The sequence below is a fragment of the Hoplias malabaricus genome, chromosome 14 (genome assembly GCF_029633855.1).
Source record: "Hoplias malabaricus isolate fHopMal1 chromosome 14, fHopMal1.hap1, whole genome shotgun sequence".
Lineage (NCBI taxonomy): Eukaryota > Metazoa > Chordata > Actinopteri > Characiformes > Erythrinidae > Hoplias > Hoplias malabaricus.
In genome coordinates, this window is record NC_089813.1 from 28948827 (window position 1) to 28972761 (window position 23935).

At 38.1% G+C, this 23935-nt stretch overlaps 1 protein-coding gene across 3 annotated transcripts; it reads right to left on the reverse strand.

Annotated features, from left to right (window-relative positions):
- Window positions 1-23935, reverse strand: ahcyl1 (adenosylhomocysteinase-like 1). 3 transcript variants are annotated; one of them, XM_066643821.1, is made up of 17 exons: window positions 23467-23935; window positions 11000-11117; window positions 9907-10050; window positions 9121-9221; window positions 8658-8760; window positions 7866-7960; window positions 7566-7672; window positions 7042-7158; window positions 6851-6914; window positions 6609-6697; window positions 5404-5474; window positions 4192-4286; window positions 3329-3427; window positions 3174-3242; window positions 2387-2465; window positions 2161-2281; window positions 1-1228 (listed from the first exon to the last, which is right to left on the reverse strand). In XM_066643821.1, exons 1-17 carry the CDS (start codon window positions 23650-23652, stop codon window positions 1222-1224), a joined length of 1665 nt encoding a protein of 554 aa, XP_066499918.1. In that variant the 5' UTR covers window positions 23653-23935; the 3' UTR covers window positions 1-1221. The 3 variants fall into 3 exon arrangements, with proteins under 3 accessions (XP_066499918.1, XP_066499920.1, XP_066499919.1); XM_066643823.1 differs by lacking the exon at window positions 23467-23935 and adding an exon at window positions 14165-14251; XM_066643822.1 differs by lacking the exon at window positions 1-1228 and having other exon boundaries at window positions 2157-2281.

The window sequence follows — 23935 nt, forward strand, 5'->3', positions numbered from 1 at the left end:
GAGACGTTTAATGATATAACAAGGCAGGGAAAACATGTCATTCGACAAAGAGAGGCATAATAACAAAGATTAAATATAGATAAGATAAACAGGTAGGCCTACCTAAATGTCTGCATTCACAGTGATATTTATTTAAGACTTTTAATTATTGGTTTTTATATATTAACCAAAATGGGTGTCTAACCAGGCCTGGGAAACACCTATTAATCAAAATCTCCTGGAACACAAAAATTAAAAAGCTGAATCATTCAGCTAATCATTGAAGGCTATGAAACCCTTCTTAATTATCATTGCATAAGCTGATACCTAGCTCATTTATTAAAGTTCTTTTTAAAATGAATGAAATGAAAAATTCAAACAAAGGCCACTGACAAAATGTAAAACAGACAAACAATTAAAGCATAGAGACCACCTGCCGGTGTCTATTGGTATAAATATCATGCCAACTACTGACTGTGCTGATACTCCCAGATAAGTGTTTACAGAGTTTACAGGATCTAGCTTCCAGAATATTCTAGCCCTTGGGAGTAAAATACAGTACACACTGCAGCTTCAGTAGCAGAAAAAGTAGGCCTACATTCATTTCTTCTTTAGAGCTAATATTTTTATATATACTTCTGATCATTTCTCAGGAAGAAAGTGCAGATTATTATGACAGAATATAAGGAGCTGTTCAGTTGGCATTTTGTGCGTTTAGCCAAAGACTGAATTAAACAGATGGAAACTTGTACACTGAAGCATGCTCCCACGATAAGGATTTGGTCAGAGCTCCATCAGTGAACCCACTGCAGAAGCATAATTCAACATACAGGCTTTTTTCCTTTTTCCAAAAACAAAAAAGACAAAATCATGTAAGAACCAAATAAAACAAGCACTGAAATGTATGACCACAAAGATATAGTACACTTACCCCTCAAACGTTTCACTACCACCAATATATGGCACAATTTCAGACCTCTAGACAATGGTCCTCTTATAATGTGGTTAAAATATAAGAAATACATACAGTATAATCCAATGAAGTGCTAGCAGAATATAATCAGGTCTACATGTGATAAAACATGTATTTGGTCACTATATGTTAATAACACTATAAATAAGAATTCACTTAAAGTCAGTCTCCTTTTAGAAATTTACAGTAAATAGAAAATAAATCTCTGGCTTCTCTTGGTTAACGTAGATTTCTCCATTCCTGAAGAAGGTCGTTGTGTGTCTTACACATTAATATCTGTGAAAGTAAACAAATGATTATGATCACTGTAATATTTAACATATAAACAAATACAAGTCAGTGATTTGTACATGTTTTTATTAATATTCCATAAATTATTAACTCTTTTATTATGATATGGAACTAGAAAGTCCTTCTTTGACACATGCAGGTGGTAAAAGTTAATTATTTATAGAAACACTAGAGGGCGACAAGTGCTTTATTTTTCATGTTTTTATCTGTGTATTATTATTATTATTATTGACATGTTTTAGTTATAATAAAAAGAACTAAATAAGACAATAAGCCAATGTATTAGATGCAATTACTTGATATCCACAGTCATTATTCATTTAACACGTCCAGTTAATCTAGATGCCCTATATACATCTACAGCTATGAATTGTTATTTATCTCTATTTCCTTATAATTTATTAGACTTCCTTCACTCATTAAACACATAACAGATAGTGTTTCTGCAGTGATCACTACTTAATTGTACAGCTACAAAGTGCAGTCAGACTCCACCTTTCGTTTTTTAAATTTCCAGTGAAAATGATCAATAAATACGATTAATCATTTTTTCAGAAAATATATAGCATTTGTCAGAAATTACACAACAAAAGTTTCAAAAATTAAATAAAATATCAAATCTATTAGTACGGTTAGTTCTCAAATCAAATATGAAATAAAGTCTTAGAAGAGAAGTTGGTTATATTTTTTGCTTTTTCATAATCCATGTAATCACAAACATATTCAGTGATGCTGATCTTTTCTCTAATCTTCCTTTCGAAGTTCATATGAAAATTTAAAACATTTGACTGAACATTAATTGAATTATGGCCCTTTGCTTAATAATGGTACATTGTACAGTAATGTAAAAGCTATCAAGGTTAACAGACAAGACCTAATAAACATATCACCTAATAAAGTGGCCAGTGAACTATTACCTGTAATAGTTTGGTTTGAATGGTCCATTTTTATTAAGGCCCATGTACTTGGCCTGCTCATCTGACAGTTCTGTGAGGTGAGCGTCAAAGTTGGGCAGATGCAAACTTGCCACATATTCATCTGAAACACAGGCATACACAATTTACTGTTGGACATTATGTATTCCAAATTATGTCCATGTCTTTAATGCAAAGGACTATCCCAGTGTGAGTAAAAAAGGCTTACCCATCTTTTTGGGCAGTAGGTACACATCCTGTCTGTAGCGTCCCTCTGGTGCATTATAGAGCTCTATTAAAGCCAGGGCCTAAACAGACAAACAGTAGCATTAGAATCTCTTAGTTTTGCCAAGTTTTTACATATAAAAATTGTCTTTATTTTATAATTAAAGAAGACAGCAGGACATGTGCATGCTTGATGCAGTATGTAACAGTGTGGAGTTGTGGTACAGTATATTACAGAATTATTTGAACATCGTACTATTGTGCAAAACATATGTTAGAACAGGCTTTGATAGTCAGCAGAGCATTGTGAAATATCACATTTTTACACCAGTAAGTATGATGCAAATTTACTGTCATCATGCAACTGCCTTGTCATGCCTGATCATGAGTGGCTTAAACAGACTTGTATATGTGGTTCCTGACATTGTACGACATACTGGTCAGGCTTCAAGCTGACTGCCACTAGTGTTTTTAGCCATTTGTTATAGCTTTACCCATTTTCAGCACTCTAGATAACAATATGCCATATAGGGTCAGTGTCCACCACATATAAAACTCTCAGAGATTTCTTCATATCCTGACGCAAGTTTAGGCAAGTGACAATTTATGTGTTTAGCTTACAAAATTCTGGTGTAAGTGGTGCAGTAAGAATCCACTACTTGTTTTCTATTTTAGTGTAATTTGGAAAACATAAAACACTTTGTTAATCAACAGCCTATGGAATGATGGGACAAGTTTATATGAGGTCATTTGCACCTAAACATTCTAGAAAAATGTTCATATAAACACACCTGTGTAGTGGCTGTAATGGAAAGCACAAAGGAGGGCACTGTGGAGCAGCTTAGGTTCAGGAGACGGCCCTGAAAACAGAACAGAAAAAAATAGTGTTTTGTGACAGGCTTTATTTGACCATTTCCTACTGACAAAAGGGAACGTGATGAATCACCTCTGCCAACAGGATGACCCTTTTCCCATCAGGCCAGATGATGTGGTCTACCTGAGAGCGGACCCTCTCCCAGGTCAGCTCTGGGGTCCGCAGACTTGCCTAGACACACAGAACATCCATGAATATATGGAAACAACTGCAAAGCAGTCAAATTTCTAACTAATAGAAAACACATTCATAAAATGCCTACACAAAAATACTCATATACTTATGTATGTCCACATAAACCCTCTGTTAAAATGTTAATTATAATACCCTTGAAATTTGAAACAGGCAGTTAAGAGGCTTTAAGAATGTTTAAGTAAAGCCCCTCAGTCCCATACCCTCACAAACATACACTGCTTAATTCATGAACATGTTAAAGCAGCCTGCAGTTGGAAATAGCTTAATTACTTCAATTAAATCAAATAAATACATAAGGTAGGCTTTTATTCATGAGATAACTTAAGGTAAAGAAGGAGAGAGAAAAGGACAGAACAAACATCGAGTGAAACTGGGAGAAAGAGAAAGAGACAATCACAATGGGCTAAGGTATGGGATCAATATTAGTTCCAATAATAATCTCATTAAATTTGTCATATGTCCGGCAGATGTGACCAGTTCACATTCAGTACTGTCTCTTAATCAAAGTGCTTTCAAAGTTTTAACCATAATATTTTTTAGAATGTTATAAATATAATGTGTACAGTCCCGTAAATGAATGTTGGTGAAAGATATACAAATGGGTGAGCACTAATACCCTTCGTTTCAGAAGAAATGTTGAATAAGCAGATGACCACAAACTATTGACCACAGTGTATTTTAATTTGCTAAAGTAGTAAAATAAAGAAGTGTAGATCCTAAATAGCAGCTCCAGAACTCACCACATCAATCTCTGTGTTGGAATGGCCCATATTACACACAATACAGCCATTCTTCATACGATCCAAATACTCTCGGGTAACCACGTTTTTGTTCCCTGTGGAGATAAGGATCACCATTCATAAATTAGTCTCTGGATACTGTTTTGTATCCTTCAAGTGCATAAAATCAGTGCCATAGTCAGACTCCATTTAAAAAATAACTTTTATAACAGTTTTCACACAATTCTATCAAGCCAGGAGGGTGAAGGTTAATACATGCTTCCTCTGAAACATGGTAAGTCAGCCAGAACCACTTCCAACACATCAATGAACAGCTCAACACTCTTGCGGAAGTACATGAAATTCCCATTTTTGCATATGCTAGAAAACGGACACCTGCAGTGAATACCCCTGGACTGATGGGCTGTGTAATAAGTGATGTGAGAAAGAGAGAGCCAATCTACACACACAGAGAATGGACAGTTTTACTCTCATAGACTCCTGGTCATGGATGGCTTTGCCAATCCTAGGCACTGAACTCGTAATTCCCAGATGAAAGCACTACTATCTATACGACATTTATAAATTCCTGCTGCCCTTTATATTGTTTAAATTTTTTTTCACAAATTGCCAAGGAGAATGGCAGCACAGTGTTGCAACAGATAGTCACACTATTACACAGCTCCAAGCTCCAAGAGTTGTGGGTTAGAGCCCCGGCTCAGGCCACTGTCCGTGAGAGGTTTGGTATGGTGCTCAGGTGTCCTCGCACAGTCCAAAACACATGTTGTTATGTGGATTGGCCATTCTCAAATGTCCATATGTGTGAGTGTGTGGTTCCCTGGGATGGACTGGCACCCCAGGAAGAGCATGCTCCTGCCTTTTTTCACATGTACAGTAAAACAAATACAAGGTGAGATTATGAGCACCCACTGATTTATATTCTGGAAAAAATGACATCTAATGATTATGTTCTCAAGCAGTCACTGTACAAACAGCAGTCACCTTCTCGGTCACTTTCACACTTCCTGACACACTGATTCATAACACATGGAGTGCAAACATTGGTTTTCCCAAGACAGTTCAAACAAGTGCTGCTAAGCGGCTGGAAACAAGGGCATCAGGTGTAATGTTTGAGCTCTGATTAGAGAGTGAAGTCACATGGGAGGAGTGCTTTGGAAGCGGATCCGGCAACACTTGGAAAAACACAAGCTGTTAACATCTGGAGACAGCTACCTGTGCAGGTTATCACCATGTCCATCTGGCGGACCACTTCATTCAGCTTCACCACTTTGAAGCCATCCATGCTGTGGGAGAAAACATGACGTGGCTTTAGTAGATCCTAAAAGTTGCACAGGTAATCCGAAATCTCATGATGACTTGGACAAATTAAATATTATTTAAATTAATTTGATTTCAGCTGCGGGCGGCACGGTGGCGCAGCAGGTAGTGTCGCAGTCACATAGCTCCAGGGGCCTGGAGGTTGTGGGTTCGATTCCTGCTCCGGGTGACTGTCTGTGAGGAGTTGGTGTGTTCTCCCAGTGTCCGCGTGGGTTTCCTCCGGGTGCTCCGGTTTCCTCCCTCAGTCCAAAAACACACGTTGGTAGGTGGATTGGCGACTCAAAAAAAGTGTCCGTGAGTGTGAGTGTGTGTCTGTGTTGCCCTGTGAAGGACTGGCGCCCCCTCCAGGGTGTATTCCCGCCTTGCGCCCAATGATTCCAGGTAGGCTCTGGACCCACCATTACCCTGAATTGGATAAGCGGTTACAGATAATGAATGAATGATTTCAGCTGTGTATTTTACCAACACTTCAAATGAGTGATGCTACATAAAAAGACGTTTATTGGGAATATATGGTCTTATTCAAATGTCTGATAACCCCTGATAAAATTAAACATTTTGTTCATTCAGTGAAAATAAGTTCTTCTGTGAACAAACTAACATAGGACATGAAAATCTGGAAATATTAGTGAACACATTTTTTAATGAGTTAATCATCTTGGCTAAAATAAATGAATAAGAATAGGTTATGATTTATGCCCCACCCAGGACTTGTGTATGAAATTGTGCAGATGCCTGTTTTGCATATAAGACATGGTTATTTTAGAAATTCAACAAAAAGTCATTTGAACAGACTGTGGCTGTAGATATGATAAATCTGTTTCTATTATTGTGACCACAAATTTTTCATTTGGGCCAAAACAAAATGGACATGTTTGCTTGAATGGCTAGTGGATTTATTTTTATAAGGCTACGCTGTTTGTGCTGCCATAAGGATATTAAATAATATTTTTTACTAAGCAAACCATAATATTGATCAGGGTCACATAGATTGGCATGAATTGTCTGTCTTTCAGAAAGTGTTAGAGAAAGAGAATGTGTGTGTTTGTGTTTGTGTGTGTGTGTGTGTGTGTATGTGTGCGTGTGGGTGTATGTCTCACCAGGCCTGGAGGGCACAGATAGGGTCAATCTCTGTCACACACACAATGGCTCCCAGAGCTTTCAGAGCAGAGCAACAGCCCTTGCCAACCTATATAACAGTAGATATCCACTTAAATCCTCATTCAAACCCAGTGCAAACGAGACACACACCATCATCACTTCACAAAGAAATCCATAGAGATATTTTTAAAACACAACACTTTTTATGTCTACTTCTTCAAAAGATCTGACATTGACCCACCTCTCCATAACCACACACTACAACCTGCTTCCCACCAAACATCACATCTGTGGTTCTTTTAAGTCTAAATAGGAAATAAAAACAGATCATAGAGATATGCTGTCAGCACAGAGCCTTGACTGTGTGAAATCATGGCAGGAATAGATGACACGCCAAGCTAAAAATAGCATTGTAGCATCAGTGGGCCTCACCCGTCCAGGATGGACTCCCTGCAGCAGTAGAGGTTATCGAACTTCTGCTTCGTGACAGAGTCATTAACGTTCATGGCAGGGACACAGAGCTTTCCAGCCTTAGACAGTTGGTAAAGCCTGGAATCATGAGACAGACACAATTAAATCTAAATGTGAATAAATATACGTGATGTAGATGAAGACATGCACGGTTGCTGCATGTTATGTCCATATATAATCATGGAAATTAAAATGACTGCGGAAACCGCACACACTGAAAAATAGAGGGTTTTAATGTAAAATGCATACATGTCAAATTGATGTATCCCAGTATATATTTGAAATTATTTTGTGTATATAAATTTTACAAGCATTGTAACATATATCCATGTTTCCATCTAAATATATCAATGTTTAATTTAGCATTAGTTTGGCAGCTGAATATGCAACCAGTTCATTCTGATTGCTGTGATGTAAACATACAGTTAAAAAATCTGTAGAAAATATCTGAAGAAAGCTTCAGCTATTGGCTCCTCAGATCTCACCTATGAACTCCAGTGACACTCTCCTCCACAATCCCCTGAACCTTCTTAAATACGCTGGGGTACTTCTTATAAACCCAGTGAGTCAGGTCACCGCCATCATCTAAGATCTATCAAGACAGCAATAACAATCAGTTATTAATCAGCATGCTTCATACTACCAAGTCTGAAATGCCATCATGTCTTCCAAGGAAGTTAAAAACAACATTTCAAAGTCCTCAAAGTCCCCATCAATAAAACATTCAGGGTTGTAAAATGATTATTTGAATTATTCTGTCTGGTCAAAACAAAAGCTCTGTGTACCATGTTTGCCTGCCAGCCTTCAGTGTTCACACAGCGGTCAATGCACCACCAGAAATCGTCTTCAGACTCTCCTTTCCAAGCAAAAACCGCCACACCTTTATAAACACACAGAGATCAAAGGGAGGTTTATTCAAGCATCCGAAGTTGGCCCTACAACAAACACCTGGTGACCAACATCTACCTCTGAAGTACATGTTTAAGGGGCACAAACATGTTTCTTTATCCAGGCCTAAGCACTGGTTCGGATGGCTCTGGCTACTACTTGCATTCCACAGATGCTTGTACGCATGTGTAGGGGGTCTCTCTGTAGAAGAATTAATGTGTTATTGGGAGCAAAGTCATAGAGCTTGGCAGTGTGTACTGTTTAATTTGCCCTAACACAAATAAAACAACTCTGTTATTGTACACTTCTAATCAATTTGACCGTGCTTACATTTTTGCTCATGTGCCTGGTCAAATTAATCATGATTTATCATGTGATCATATGATTAATTATTCTTTTCCAGTTAAATGAGAGATTTCTTTTTTTAACATCCAAGAGGTCTTCTAAAAAACCTCAGCCTACACTGTAGTGCATCAGCAGGAGGGAAATATAATATTAACCCATAGCATTAAATGCCACCTCCACCCCACATATCTTCTAGCACAGAGACCCTCATAAATGCAGTATACTTTCTTATTCCCACTGATTTTACAGTTTAGATAATTAGCTGACAAATCTCTGCAGCGCTGCAGTCTTTTAGTATCGCAGGCAGACACTGGTGCTTTATGGTGGTTTATAGATTATTTTACCAAACTCTGCCAGGGCTGCGGCAACTTCATTCTGAGTGGAGTAGATATTACATGCTGTCCAGCGACACTGAGCACCCAGAGCGACCAAAGTCTCAATCAGGACCTGAGTGAAACCAGCAGTCAATCAAATATGCAAAAAAGCAGAAAAAAAGAGAAAAATTTTTAGAGATACATTCATACATCTATTTTTCTTTTTAAATATGTCATAGTACAAGACAAAACACAGTGACAACACAGTAATAACTAGGCTGGGGAAACATAGAATAGACCCCTTTAACAATGTCTTGTATGAAAATAAAACTGTGAGTAAAACATTTAGAAATACCATTTGTTGTTTATATTATTTTGATTTGTAATATTACTCCAAAGTCCAAAGGAATAAAACACTTTTATTTATCTTCAAAAATAGAAAGAAACCTGTAAAAATCTAAAGCATATAAGAATATTTATGAGCAGAACTTACAGCGGTTTGTGCAGTGATATGGGTACAGCCCACCACTTTGGCTCCAGCAAGTGGCTTCTCTCCCTGAGCTCGCTTCCTCAGAGAGATCAGAGCAGACATGTCTGAGGAGAAATCAGAGAGGAGGATTAAAACTGAAGAAGAGGACCAGTTTACCACACTAATATGCCACATCCGAGAAAGCTAAATATAATTGTAAAAGGTGTAAGGAAACAACAGAGCCAAATAAATAAATTAAATAATAAAAAAATAAATAAACCTCCCACTGACTGGTGCTGCCATAATCAGCAAGTAACCAGTTCTGGCAGCACAGCAGAGAGCACTTTCTGTCCAGACATCTTAACAGACAGCTATATATAGACATGCAATAGAACTTTCTTAATAGGCTTTATTAAAAATGTCTGATTGTGACAATGGAGATTTTCAACAGGGCTATCCATCAGCATCATTAACAGAGATCCAGAAACTATGGCCAAGTGCACACTGTTCTGAACAACTGTGGTGGGCCAACACCTTACTAAGAAATGTAAGGGGTGTTTTTTTGTCACCCATCCAGTGCTTTAGTCTTTGTGACCAGTCACTTTTACAACAAACTGGTATACAGACCGAAAGTCAGAACTGTCAAAGACGTTATCTGAAAATTTAGGCAATCTGTGTGAGTGGGTAGAAAATGAGGTCACAGGTTGTTAGCAACCACAGCTATGTACTACAAGGTAATGACAACCAAAACTAAGTAGGACCCAAGAGGAGATCATTTTCCATTTCTCTTCCTGGGAGAGCTCCTCTCACCCTGCTCTGCGATCTCAATTTCCCTCCGTCCAAACTCAGCCTGCTTTATGTTCTTTACACAGAAGTCACTGCTGCCTTTGGAGTTGACCTGAGTCTTCTCTCGAGGAGACATCTCATCGTCTGAACTGTCCGTATATGAGGCAGCTGTTCGGCAAGAGCGCGCACACACACACACACACACAATATCTTATTATAACAGACAATAATACTTCATCCAATAACTATATGCTATAATCAACTCAGATTTTTTGCTCAGCACAAAAGCTGTCTGATTTTTTTTTTTCATCAGGCACATTCAATATTTTGTCACTGTCGTAAGAATACTTTTACCTCTCATATTTTTTCTGTATGTTATTTTTATTTTATCTCAGCTTTCCTTTACACTAGTCGTTAAAGAAAAATATATTTTTTTACCTTGTCACCTTACAATGTGGTTCTTTTAAAATAGCAAAATAAGCAGTCAGTGCCTTGTTTCAGCAGACAACTTCAGTGATCCAAAAACAGTCTAATAAACAAGAATTTAGAGAACCTGTGTCTCATACCACAAACTAAAGAAAATTATCCTGTCAACTTGCATGCTGGGCCATTCCAGGTAAGCTTCATCTGCAAGTGAGTGGCAGATGTGTGGGTAGAGATAGAGGTGGCGACAAACAGCATATTCATTAAAGAGTTACGGCTAAGCAATTTTCAAATATACATATATTTATTTTTATCTTTGTAATAGCTTCTAAATATGTCACTGTGATTAAAAAGCAGAAGACATTTTGGGGTTTAATCTATGACTGGAGGGGGATTTTCAGTGATGAATGTACCAATCCCAGTTTTGTAAAATTTTCAAATTATTAAACAATCAAAGCAGATTAAATCCTTTATGATATATTCTTATGGGTGATATTCGTTTGTTGTTGTCTCTGCAGCTAGTAGCCAATCAAACAATAGCCTAACAACCTCCTTTAAGATTCATAAAAAAATCTGTGCATCAAACTTTACTTTTAATGTAATACTGTTAAACTACTACTTTTAAATGTCTAACACCCTCCAGGTGACTTTTTATCCAATGCACAGTGCATTAGGAGTGGAGAATGTGAGAGACCTGAACTGTAGCTGTCGGTGGAGGACTGGGATATGGAACGGGACAGGGAACGGCGGCCCGTCTTTGTAGGAAACTTGCTGAACTCCTGTTTGTCCTCCTGGTTGGCAAACTGAATCTGCTGCAGGGTCAGAAAAGAAATAGCAGTTAATGTGTGTCTAAATAAGACATTTAACTATTAACAAGCAACAAAAGAGCCATTACAGAGAAAATACTACATCTTATTATAGTTAGTCATTGACAGCTGGTAAATTAACTACCAGCTATAGTTGACTAACTTCATGGAAAACGGTGTTTAAAACATGGCCCTTACATCATTTAACTTTAGTGGCATCTGGTGTGTCCAGTGTGTAATGAACTGAAATGAAAACTGCAAATAGTGGAGATTCTTATAACTCGATTTAGTATTCATGCGTTTATAAAGCCTGCAAGATTTCTATAAATAGACCAACTCTCAGTGGAGCTGGAAGTTTGTACTGTTATATAACAGACTCTGAGAGAAAATCCCATCGTACAGGGGCTTCAGCTTTCCCAAATATATCATTTAAATAATGCACAACACAGATTTAATTAATGATGAGGCCATGAAAGCAGAATGCATTTCTCTGGAAATGTGTAGCCTGACAAAAGCATATGGTTTGTAACTGCTGTGCAACTGGCATTGTGTTTGTGTTAGATTGGTTTGTGCCAGTGGTTTCAGTTCCTCTGAGAACACAAAAGCGCATGCTTAGAAGTAGCTGCTTCTGTTTCTCTGCTACATTAAAATAAGGGATGGGTTATACCAGACATTATCATTTAGGACCAATGCCAAGTAAAACCATGGCTAGTATTCCCACACCAGAACAGAAACCAATGTTTTTAAAAAGCATTCCTTTGCACAAAAAAGGGGGTTAACACTGAATGCTACAGCAAAACCCAGAAATGTATCATTGCTGTCTCTGGCCTCCTTTCAATGGCCAGTGACGGGAGGGGGGGTGGGATTTTTGCTATCCCTGCCCAGCGGTGCATAGTTACACAGCCAAAACTCATCAGGCAAGTCATTACATTTGTTGGAAGGTTACAAAAAAGCATCAATCTTTTTAATGAAATGATAAGCTGAATCATGCTTAATATGAACTGGCAATGTATATGGTCCATTCTGATTTCAGGTTGACTCTAACAACTACATAAACTGTTAAGCGGAGTGCAATTACAGAGCATTCATTTCTCAGTGTAAGAAAGTCTGGGTTTGTTTGTATGTGCAAAAGCAAAGAAACGAAAAAGGGCTATATCTTATATTTACTATATTTCTGACTTTATCAGCATTAAAGACATGTATAAAAAGTGAGGAATGATTCTCAAAAAAGAAACATCCTTCAGTATAGATCAACTCATTCCTACTAGAAGAAGCTCAGTGACCCCTGACACAGTGCTCAGGCACTGCTTCATCTCCTCTGGGACCTTTCCATGTTTGCCCAGTCTTTGCTCTGCAGTGAGAGTTTGTCTAAGACCATATCAATGGGCCACAGTCCAGCCTGTTTCTCTGGGCTCAGTGCTAACTTAATGCAAGATCAGTGTGGGTTAGCACAAGCTCACATTGCCCAGAGTTAGTCCAAAGTAGGCCAGCAGAGGTATGCTTGCCTAGGTATATATATTTAAGAGAATGATTAAAAGTTTTGGGTTTTTTTTACATTAAATCTAGTGTGCATTCACTCGACAGTTATAATCAACAGCATTAAACACTTTAAGAATCTTACAGTTGACTCAGAGTATTAAAGACAGCTAGCTACAAATATTACTGGTTAGCTAGATACTCTCAGTACATTACTTTAGATTAAACAACAATATTATATGTAGAATTACAAATGCAGCAAGCAGAGGACTGAGCAATCTGTCTAGAGTCTGTCTTTGTGGAAGTAATCACTTCTGGCAAAACCGAAGGAATATGATTACGAAAAAGAAAATAATTCTAGAGGAACTTAGCTTCCCTTCTTTATGTACCACATATTGGCTCCTTTTTCACAAAATCAGTGGCCCATGCCTTGTGTTTTCCCATGGAAAAAGCACATTTACAGAATGGTGTATTCCTTCTGTGGGAGCCCCTGCATTGAAGAATCCTGTGACCTTATCATTTGACCTCTAACATAACTTGACTTATGGAAAGGAAACAGCAGATAAGATGAGTGTGTGGTTTCCAGGGGCCAGCTGTTCGTATCTTATCAATGACCATATCTTTACTATAAACAAAGCGTAAGCTCAGCATTGCCTGGAAAGGCAGTGACTCCATAAAATGAAAATAAAACCGGAAGCTCATTGAGTGGAGAAAAACGTTTGGACATTTGGGACCTATGAGATGAGATTGAGATGGAGAAGGCGTATACTGATTATTGATGCTGAGAGACAATAGGGACGAGGTGGAATTGAAAATGGTGGTAAAAGTCACAATTGCTCTTTAAATACAGAATGAATGTTGGCCTAAGGCTTTACTCCAGACAGCCCAAAACAAGCAGCCCAGAGACGTGTTTTGAGTAAAAACGGCAAGATATGCCATGTAAAGTTGACACAACATGCTGCTGGTGGTTGAAGGATACTGCCGAGGAAAAGAAAAAGGGAACTGATCCCTTCAGGGCAGAGGTCCGATGTTTCAGATTTAGAAATATATATCACTAAGAAGATGAGAAAAGTTGTATCCTGCTGGAAAATGAAACTGGAAAATGTCCTGAAATATTTTACCATGTCCAGAACTCAAGTTTAGTTTAAGACAATATCTTTTTGACGTGGGAGGAGAACTTGATATGTCTATGAAGAGTTACTGGAAATGGAAAGCCCTGTTTGAACACATTCCAAAAGAGGTGTGGAACACAGCCTAGTGGGAAAATCCATTTAACTCTATAAAGTTGTGACTCGTTTGGCTCGGTGAGCTTCGTCTTAATGAGTTCTTGGCGATGTAGCGAGATTAAAATTCCTGATAACAAAGATTTTTCTCCTAGATCTGACAAAATCTTTCCAAATACGCAGAACTAAATATCCCCCGCATGAAACACAAACTCTTGGCCAATTTTGCACTATGCACTTTTCATCAAAGGTCATAGAGCAATCCTAGCCTGCACATTGTAGCTGTGCAGGGCAGGGGTACTCCTGGACCAGTTGGAATTCTCTACTCTATGACAACATATATCAGATGCTTACCCTTGAAGAGTCATAGCCATCCATTATGCCTGCTTTCTAGCTCTAGCTCCTGGGCTGACCTCCAGCAAAATGTCAAGTCTCTATGTGCCATCCAGTGTAGTCATCCACACAGGTGGGAGGTTCTTGTGGATGGTTAATGATCCTCATAGCTGATATGCAGCTTGTAGGAGGTGTGGGGAAGTGTCTACTACCCCTAACCAGACCTGCCTACATCCTTTAGTGTCTCTTTTCCTCTGTGACCCTTCCATTATGATAGCTTTTAATGCATTGTGATTCATATATGTGTATGTATTACGAGTTTGACTTTTATAAGCATGGTGCTTAAATGGTTTCCAAATACGTATATCAGTTGGTATTTGACTATATGTAAAAAATTCTGACAAATCCTGACTCTCTTAGTTACCACTGCTACATCTGACAAAACATCTCTGTCAAACTTTCAAACGATATGACAGAATTTAAAGCACTTATGCTGACACACTACAAATGTGCATGAGGCTTTATTAAATATTTAGTGCACTCTCTGAAAAACTGTCACTGTGGTACTACCCTTAAGGCTTTATATTGAATACCTTTATTTAGGGAGCCTAAATGTATCGTATTCTATATTAATTGTAGATTTTCAGATGCCCCACTTCATCTCAAGGACTTATATGTTGCTTTTTCATTTTTTCCAGAATTTCAGAATTAAAACTAATGAAAATGAAAAATATTCTGGAGAAGAGAATGTAATGTGCCTTTAAGGAACACCATTTGACTTTAAAGGTACATGTACATTGTTTGTATATATGGTGAAAAAGAATGTACAGTAACTTTTGTTTCTGACAGTGTGCTCACATATTTGAATATGTGCCAATTTAAGGCAAGAATAGCTTCTAAAATGTATATTTACATTAGTTGATATTTATTAGGTTATGGGAAAGTTCTTCAAACATAATGCTGTCACACTCAGGCAGCTCATTTGCAAATAATTCTCTTTCTCTAAGGAATCAATCCATAAGTCTCTTTTAGACAGCTTTATTTCAGAGTGCCTATACTCAAAAACTCATAAGAGATCTAACCTTCAAACCCACCACCTCGCAACGACATACTTTTACATTCGTTTCACAGACGTTACTCAATAATTAATAGTTACTGAACAGCAAGCCTTAAGCCTAACAACTGAAAAACAGTCCTAGAATTTAAGGCATTGAATGTCATGGGAATATAAAAAGCATTGCTTTCGTTTGGCAGATGTTTCGCACAGCTCTTTGTGCAGTTTGTCAGCTTGAGCCAGTCCTGCTGAGCTTATAGTCGGCTGGGTTAATAAAAAAGGAATCAGAAGGGAATTACGCTCATGCCATAAGCCGCTAAAACATCTACTACAGGTCACACACAGCACAGATGTCAGGAACAAGCCCGGTCACTGACTGGTGTCCTGTCTTGAACTTCCAAGCTCAGAGGTGTAAAAGCTGACAACAAGCTTTGGGACAACAGAGAGCATATAGTACACGGATGCTCCAGAGCTGCTTACTGTGACCCTGTTAATACCTGCTCGACTCCTAATGTTACTGTCCTGGCCCACTGCCATTTCCCATAATCCCAAGTCTAGGACATTCAACGTAGACACCATGGTCTAAAAACACTGTAAACAACCCCAGAGATGTTATTATATCATTCACTGAGCTCTGGAAGTTTGGATCAAATATTCTGTTATTGGTTGTTACATTGTTGTATGTTCTTAGGGCTTTTGGATGCAATTTACTCAGTGACAAATATGACAAAGCATAGTCTGCTAGGTGAACCATTTTGAAATTAATGCACCATTTACAAATGAAGGCACCCAAACTTTAATCCACTTAGGCAACTGTGTTGTGCCAGGCTCATATCCACTCATAGGCCACGCATTACTATTGCCAAGCATAGCTGTCCACTTTGTTTTAGCTTTGCTTTTGCTTTCTTATACATTAAAAAGTGCAGAAAAAATCATCAGTGCAATTAAATTAGGTCATTAAAAATGTAATATTAATAAACCAAAGAATAAATACATTGCTGCAGTCATTAAAAATAAAGCAACTTCAGATATGATCCGTCATCCTCAGAAGGTTGCTCTTAGAATGCTTTTGGTTTTCAAGGTCACACTTCCTAAAGCACAGGTAAAGATGTGTCAAAGACCACAAAACACAGTAATATGACAGCACCACTCTGGGTGCGCTGGGGCAAAAGGAACAAAAACATGATCCAGAAAACCCTGACTACAGTTTTTGCTAAATAAATAAATATTATTAATAATAAATGCAGTTCAGTCTTGTGGATGCTTAAGAACTAGATACCTCAGCACCATAATAATAATCATTACCTCCTGCTTAAAAATTAATGTTACCGTTAATCATAAAACATTTAGAAGGTTTTTCAAGAATGTTCTATAATTAAAACTTAAAACATTCGGAAGCATTTCATTCAAATGAAATGAAATGAAAGCGTTCTCTGAGGACTTAAATATTTCAGAGGGAACATTTTCCTATCACAACCACTGTGAATAATTCTGACTGTTTACAATTTAATTATGCAAAATGCTTCATAATTTAAATTGTTGAACTCAGCTACTTTAAAGTGCACAAACTGTATTCTGAGGTTTTCCACTGTGCAAAAATTGATTGTAACATCTTCATATAAAAGCATTATTAGAAGAAAGGCCTTGTAGGCATTTCAGACACCAAAATTAATGTCCAAATGAACTGAAAAGTGACTTTTATTATGTTTCATAATGTATCCCCTTCAACCTTCACATATTATCTGAAATACAATATACGGGAACACACAGCAGGCTGACAACATTAAAGTACCAAAGAATAAATAAATAAATACATAAATAAAGATTACAGTTAAGAAACCTAAACAGAAATAAACAAAGAGATCTTATATTGTCTGCCTTCAGCTGATGTTCTTAGGGGGTCTTTACTCTGTGTGTGAGATTCACAAGAAATCTCACTTTCTGCTTTGTTTGCCTAAAACATCTCCTCAACAGGAGCCTATAATTACTGCAATGCAACATGACAGTGAATGGGACACTAATCACTAATTAGGTTTAGTATCAAGCATATACACATCTCCCTACTTTATCAACACTACAGTCTGTTCAGGCCACACACTGTAATAACACAATTTTGGTTTTAGACTGACTCATAAGAACAAATAATTTACCACATTCAGTGGCTCCAAAATGTATCTGGATGAGTAAACTGTTTAGTCATTAGTGCATTTTAACCACAGCTACGCAAGTCTTTCATGACAACTGAGATCAAGCTACGTAACCATAGATACAGTTGTCCAATTCTGACCAACGTTAATTATCAAAACACTTAACCTGGAGTTAAACTGACTAAGCAGCATTTGTAGGTAAAGTCATGATACATTATGTGTGTGTAGTGAAGTGGAGCTGTAAGCATTGTACAAATATTAAATATAAGTAAAAGCATCTGAACACCTGCTTCCAAACGATCCAAGATAAAAATGGTTTAAAAAAATCAACTCTTTGTTTGGCCAAAACATCCACATCGTTTTGGGTTTTGGGGACACAGTAGGCTCCTGTACATCAAACCAAACATTTCTAAGCTGAGTAGGCCCATTTGGATAAGAAAACAAATACTTTTTTGTGGCAGATCAAAAATAAATATATAAATAAAAACCCTGAATGCAGGTCTATCTGAAAAACAGAACAATGGTGACAAGGAGAAGGCAAGGTCAACGCAGAGCTCTCAGCAGGTTCAGCTGGACCGCAGCCCATAGCCAACTCTCAGCCTGAGAAGTTCAAGGGAAAATTTTCCCGAGCGAAGCAGTAGACATGTGTCATATTTCTCAGCTCAAAGCAGCGTGTTCTCCTGGTGTTACCAAAACTGGCCCACTGCTGGGGTTCAGGCCATTTGAGCCATAATGATACTGTGCATACACAGAGAAATGTTCTCCCACATTCAGGCAATGAAAGAGAATAGGGATAATGCTTGCAAAAGAAACAGGGCATGTTTTGTTTGGTCCTGTGATTTTCAGAAGAGTAATACACAGTCTACTTTTCATTAGAATGTGCCCTACATTGATGATATGATAGATGTATTGAAAATGACTTTTGTTTATGGCCATTGTTATTATTATTATTATTATTATTATGCAGTTATTCATAATATGAGTTATTAATATGCTCAATTGGCACATATTATAATAAAACATATTTATATTATCATATATCTGTCACTAAATAACAGAAATTTTAAATATTGAGAGAATTAAAAAAAATATTTTCCATGCAAACACACCCAAATAACAAAATCAGACCCTGGGGGAAGAAAATAGTAGGAAAATGTACGATACTGGTCCTTTACATAGGTCAAGGTGAGGCTGAGAAATCATGATAAAGTTCATCCAGGTAGAGATTCAACATTTGTAGTGACTCATGTACAATAGGATTTGAAAGTCTACAGAAACGTGCTGTACAAATATAGTAGCTGCTGAATTTGTGCATTATATATGATACACATTTACTGTCAGAAGATGTTTAAGACTTCATAACTATATTATCCACAATAGGCAACATTATATTGTGTCTTAGAAATGAACCTGTACATACCACAGAATGGGGGGTGTGTAAAATCTTAAATTCTCACATATAACCACACAGTCAATGAACATTTGGCACTGAATATAATTCTGTTGAGGTGCATCAGGAGTCTGCTGCTGGGGCTGTTGTATAACCAACTGACAAGCGAGTGGGATGAGTAGTGGAGCTACTTCATCCACCCACACACCCACACGCACATTTTCTGGGGGACTTGTTGCATAAATTTACACACTATGATCAGAATAAGCTGTCTGCAGTGTACTGTGGGTTTTACTGCAAAATTCATCAGTCTATCTACATTACTGAGCAAAAGTCAGAGACCACCTTTCCGTTATTTAACTTCCAAACACTACATCATTATCTACACCTTAATTCATTTTTCAGAAGCAGAAACACACAACACATATCAACGAGAATTTTACAGAGAAGCCTCAAGGCCTATTACTTATAACAAATTAAAAGATTTAAAACAACATCTGTGATATTCCAGTGGATGCTTGAGTCTTACACATGAATCTTCAGCCAAGGCCAAATGAAGACATGAGTTGCCAAGGGCAGTGAAGGCAAGCCACCATGAGAATGCTGCACTGGCGGTTAACCCATCAGCTATGTCTATCAAGTGGAATTAACAACCATATATTACCAAAAGTCGTTGTTAAAGCCTCTTTGCTATACAGGACTGTTTAGATACACGGTTCAACTATGGTCATTTCCCGTAAAGGATTTTGTAAATTTGTCCCCAAACTTTTCAACCTGTATGGAGAATTAGCAAAATAAAGGTGGAAAAGAAGCATACAGATATGTGTGTATATTCCTAACATTGCTGGTACTAATGTCTTTGTGCCAGCAGTGTTAGGAATGGACACATAGACATCAGGGTTGGTTACAGTACTGGACTGAATAAGAACACTGGCAGCTCTTTCCAGGTATGTTCTTAGAATGTGGTCAAGTCTTGACGAATCAAACTGGAATTACAGGAAACACTTTTCATTTCTCTGATATTTCATAAACGCCTTCTTTGTGTGTGGCGACATAAACACTAAGGCCAAACCAATCAAGTACTGAAATCATAAAAGGCCCTAGCATTTTTAATTTATAATTGCTGTTAGATGAAAAGAAATTGTATTAAAACTAAATGCACTGCAAACTAATATCAGTTAATCAACATGTTATATGGTGCACATTAAGGGACAATGAGTATTCAGTACCTCGGGTCACTCTCCTCTGGGTAGGTGAATGGCAATTCAAGAGTCAAAGTGGGTGTGCGTGTGCGTGGGTGTGTGTGTGTGTGTGTGTGTGTGTGTGTGTGAAAGGGAGCGAATATTTGAACATGCGATGGACTGGTGCCCAATGCAGGGTGTGTTCCTGCACGTACTGTTTCCTGGTAGGCTCTGGATCCACCGTGACCCTGGACCAGATAAAGACATTAAGGAGGATGAATGAATCAACCAACAGTTCAAGTTTAATGAAAAATATAAATGCCCATTTTGAATTTGATGTCAGCATCATGTGTCAAAAATGTTGGGGCAGGTGAAACAAAAGACTGTTAAGGTCTTTTAAAAACACCTGGTGTAACATTTCAGAAATAATTAGTTTAGCTGGCAATAGGTCAGTAACTTGATCAAGTATAAAAATAGAGCATCCCACAGAGGCTGAGCATTTTCAGAGATAAAAATGGGGAAGGGTTCACAAAAGTTCAAGAATTCAAGAGTAAGTAAGCAATGCACTTAGGAGTTTTATTATCTGGGTTACATAGTATTATTAAAAGATTCAACGAATCCAAATACATATCTGCATGCAAAGGACAAAGCAGAAAATCAATACTGGCTGGCTGTGTTCTTCGGGACCTCAGGTGGCAGTGCATTAAAACAGACATGATTCTCTAGTGGAAATTACTGCAGGGGCTCAGGAACACTTCAGAAAAAAAAACACAGTTCATTGCTGCATTCACAACTCCATTATGCACTGAGGAGAGTATATCAAAACAGGATCCAGCATCGCAGCCTCCTTCGCTGGACCCAAGCTAATTTAAGTTGGACTGAGTTGAATTGGAACAGTGTCCTGTGGTCTGAAAAATCTAAATCTAAATTTCTTTTTGAAATTATGGATCCCCTGGACTAAAGAGGAGAGGGACCACCAGCCTTCTTATTTTGCTCGTAATTCAAAAGGAATCATCTGTGATGGTATGTGTACATTTGAGGACATGGCATAGGTGACTTGCACATCTGCAAAAGTGCCATTAATATACACAACTTAGGAACAACATGTGCTGCCATCCATATGACGTCTTTTTCGGGGAAGTCCTAATTTATTTCAGCAAGACAATGCCAAACCATATTCTGCATGGAATACAACAACAAGTTGTAAAAGAGTCTGGGAACTTAACTTGCAGTACAAATATTTTATCCTGTGAAAACATCTGTTGCATTATGAATAAAAAAAATAAATAAAAGAAACCATTTCCCTTTCAAAACCACAGCTGTTGGTCTCTTCAGTTCACAAATACTTACATAATGTAGTTAAAAGAAGATTAAAAGAAGAAGCCATGTAACACAGTGTTAAACATGCCCCTGTCGCACATTTTTATACATGCTGCAATCATCAAATACAACATCTCAAGAAACAACAAAATGTGTCTGTTTCACCATTCAATATGCTTTTTGTCGCATAGTTTTAGAAATGGGTTGCACAAATTGTTTTGAAATTGTGATGTGAATTGTGTTTATCAAAGTCTTTTGAACACAATTTGTAGAGAGGAAAGCTTCAAAAGTCTGGTTGCTTTTACAGTAGAAGTATCAAAGCAATATATTTCCTCAATGATTTTGGACCAAAATACTAAGAGTATTAATTTGTGGTGTGTCTATTTTATTTTTTAATAAATTTATTGCTACCATTTTGTTTTAAACATACAGTACATGGCACAAATTTGTGGACATTGGTTTATCCAACAATTCTTCTGAATAGAAGTGCATTTAAAGGCTACTGTATTAACAGTTTCTTTGGAAAGGTTTATACAAGATGGACCTTTTCTATGAAGATTCAGTTGCATTCAGGTATTACAGAACATTACTGAAATCAGGACCTGATGATAGGTAAATCGTATTGTATCACAAACTTCACTCCAATTTGTTCAAAATGTACTGGATGAAGCAGAATCTCTCAAGAGAACATGCTACTGTTACACAGCTAAAAGCTAGGGGACTGTATACTTCTCTTGCAGACAGTTGGCTTTGGGCATCATGACCCTAGGCTTATATGCAGCTGCTCCAGAGTGCCATACTATTTCTGTATGGAGATCATACAAACTATTTTGCACTGATACTGACACATGTCCATGTCCACAGTGGGTGCACAACACAGTAGCTGAATATGCAGTGATGTCCAGTCCTGACCCTAGACACCCCGACACCCCCCCCCCCCCACACACACACACACACACACGCACCCAAACAATGTTCACCCTGTTGTTGACTTTTCTGGAAGCTGGATCAGGTGTGTTAGATTAGGGCTCAAACTCAAATCTGTAGTGTGAATACACTTCCATGACCGTGTTTTTACCCTCTGATCTTTCTGCATAGGACCCCCTGGTGGTTTACAATGTGGAATGCTTCATGTTCTCACCAGAGGCTACAATTAGATTAGTGAACAATTGAAATAACAAATCATGGGTATAAATTTACAGGAGATGAATGATTACTTTCTGAAATCATACTAATAGTCTCACAGTTGGGGTGGTTGCAAAAGACTGGTCGTACAGTAGTTATTACACAGAACACAATGGCATTTTGCTCCAATAATATATGTTAAGGTAAAATAAACTTTATTTCAGGATCAGGTAAATCACATTTTCGTACTTTGATCATTTGCTAATTATGCCATAAGTGTTAATAATCCATCCCTTTTCATAATAAACATATGTTTCATAATCACATGGGACTGTTTTGCTGTTGAAATATGGATAAAATTTTTGAAGCAGAGAGAGAAGAACATTTTGCAAGGAAAAGAAGGAATGCCACTGTAAGACAACAAAACTGAAATTCTCTACTCTATGATAAGACTAGTATTCCTATAACTAAAGTATTGGCCTTTGTGATTTAATACTGACGTGCAGCCATGTGGAAAAGTGTGGGTCCTCCTGATCAACTCCAACTGCCATGTTTTGTTGCTTTTCAAACTGAAAATATGTACCAAGCCTCTACAGAGAACACATATTTGACATATACATGGGGGAGAAAATAAACACTAAATATGGCTTGTGTAGAGTTAGGCCACGTGTAATATTCTGTGTTGGATGGTTTTCCAGTATGTCAAACTCAGATAAACAAACCGCAGTATAGCACATTTAAGCTCGTTTCCTGTAGAGGGTGTGTTCTCTCGTTTTCTCCCAGGACAGCATCAAAACATGTCATTCGGGTTCAAACTTTTGCAAAGGACCCTGAAGTGAACGTCTGCTTATGTGATAAGTTGTAGTTATAGCCGTGGACGTTCAGTTCTTTTTGTAGTTTAGTTTGAGAGCTGTGGTCCTAGACATCTGCTCTCAGCCAATTCGCGCTCTTCCTCGCGTGCAGTTTCTGCGTTAACGTAGCACTCAGCTAAACGTGATGGTGTACGGACAATGTTCGAGTGTGTGGTAATGTTTTAAGAGTCATGTGTGGACTTGTCCCGCTCTGACAGCAGATGTATTAAGTGTTTTAAACGCCGTGTCTCTCACCTTCTTGACGGACTTGTGCGCGGGGACCGCAGTGAATGCGGCGGACAGTTCGCCCACGTTCATGTTCACGTCGCTGTTCTTGGAAACGGTCATCGCCGAGTACTTCTCCGCCACGTTCTCGCTCTCCTTGAATTCTTTGCTCGCCTGTTTCACCTCCAGCTTGGCGTCGACGCCTGTTTCTGTCATGGTAAGCGGATGGTAGTCGACTCGGAAGAGCTCGTTGTACTCGCTGTACTGTAACCTTTCGTCTTGTCCTCTAGCTCCGCGCTGTATCACTTCCACAGAGGAACCCGGCGAGAGGAAGCGGAGATCACCGAGAAATATCGCTACACGAATAGACAAATTGACAGCGGGGGAGGGGGAGGGAAACACGACGTCGACCCGCGCTGAGTGTTAACCGAAGAAGTGATTTCCCCCTGTAAAGCAGCGCTGATCACAGATTATGATTCCGTTCACTGTCCGGCTCCAG

Coding starts and splice junctions, on each gene's coding strand:
- ahcyl1 (XM_066643821.1), bottom strand. CDS start 23,652: ATGACAGAAACAGGCGTCGACGCCAAGCTGGAGGTGAAACAGGCGAGC. Junction 11,118..23,466: donor CGCACAAGTCCGTCAAGAAG/GTGAGAGACACG, acceptor CTGACCCTGCAG/CAGATTCAGTTTGCCAACCA. Junction 7,673..7,865: donor AAGGCTGGCAGGCAAACATG/GTACACAGAGCT, acceptor CTGTCTTGATAG/ATCTTAGATGATGGCGGTGA.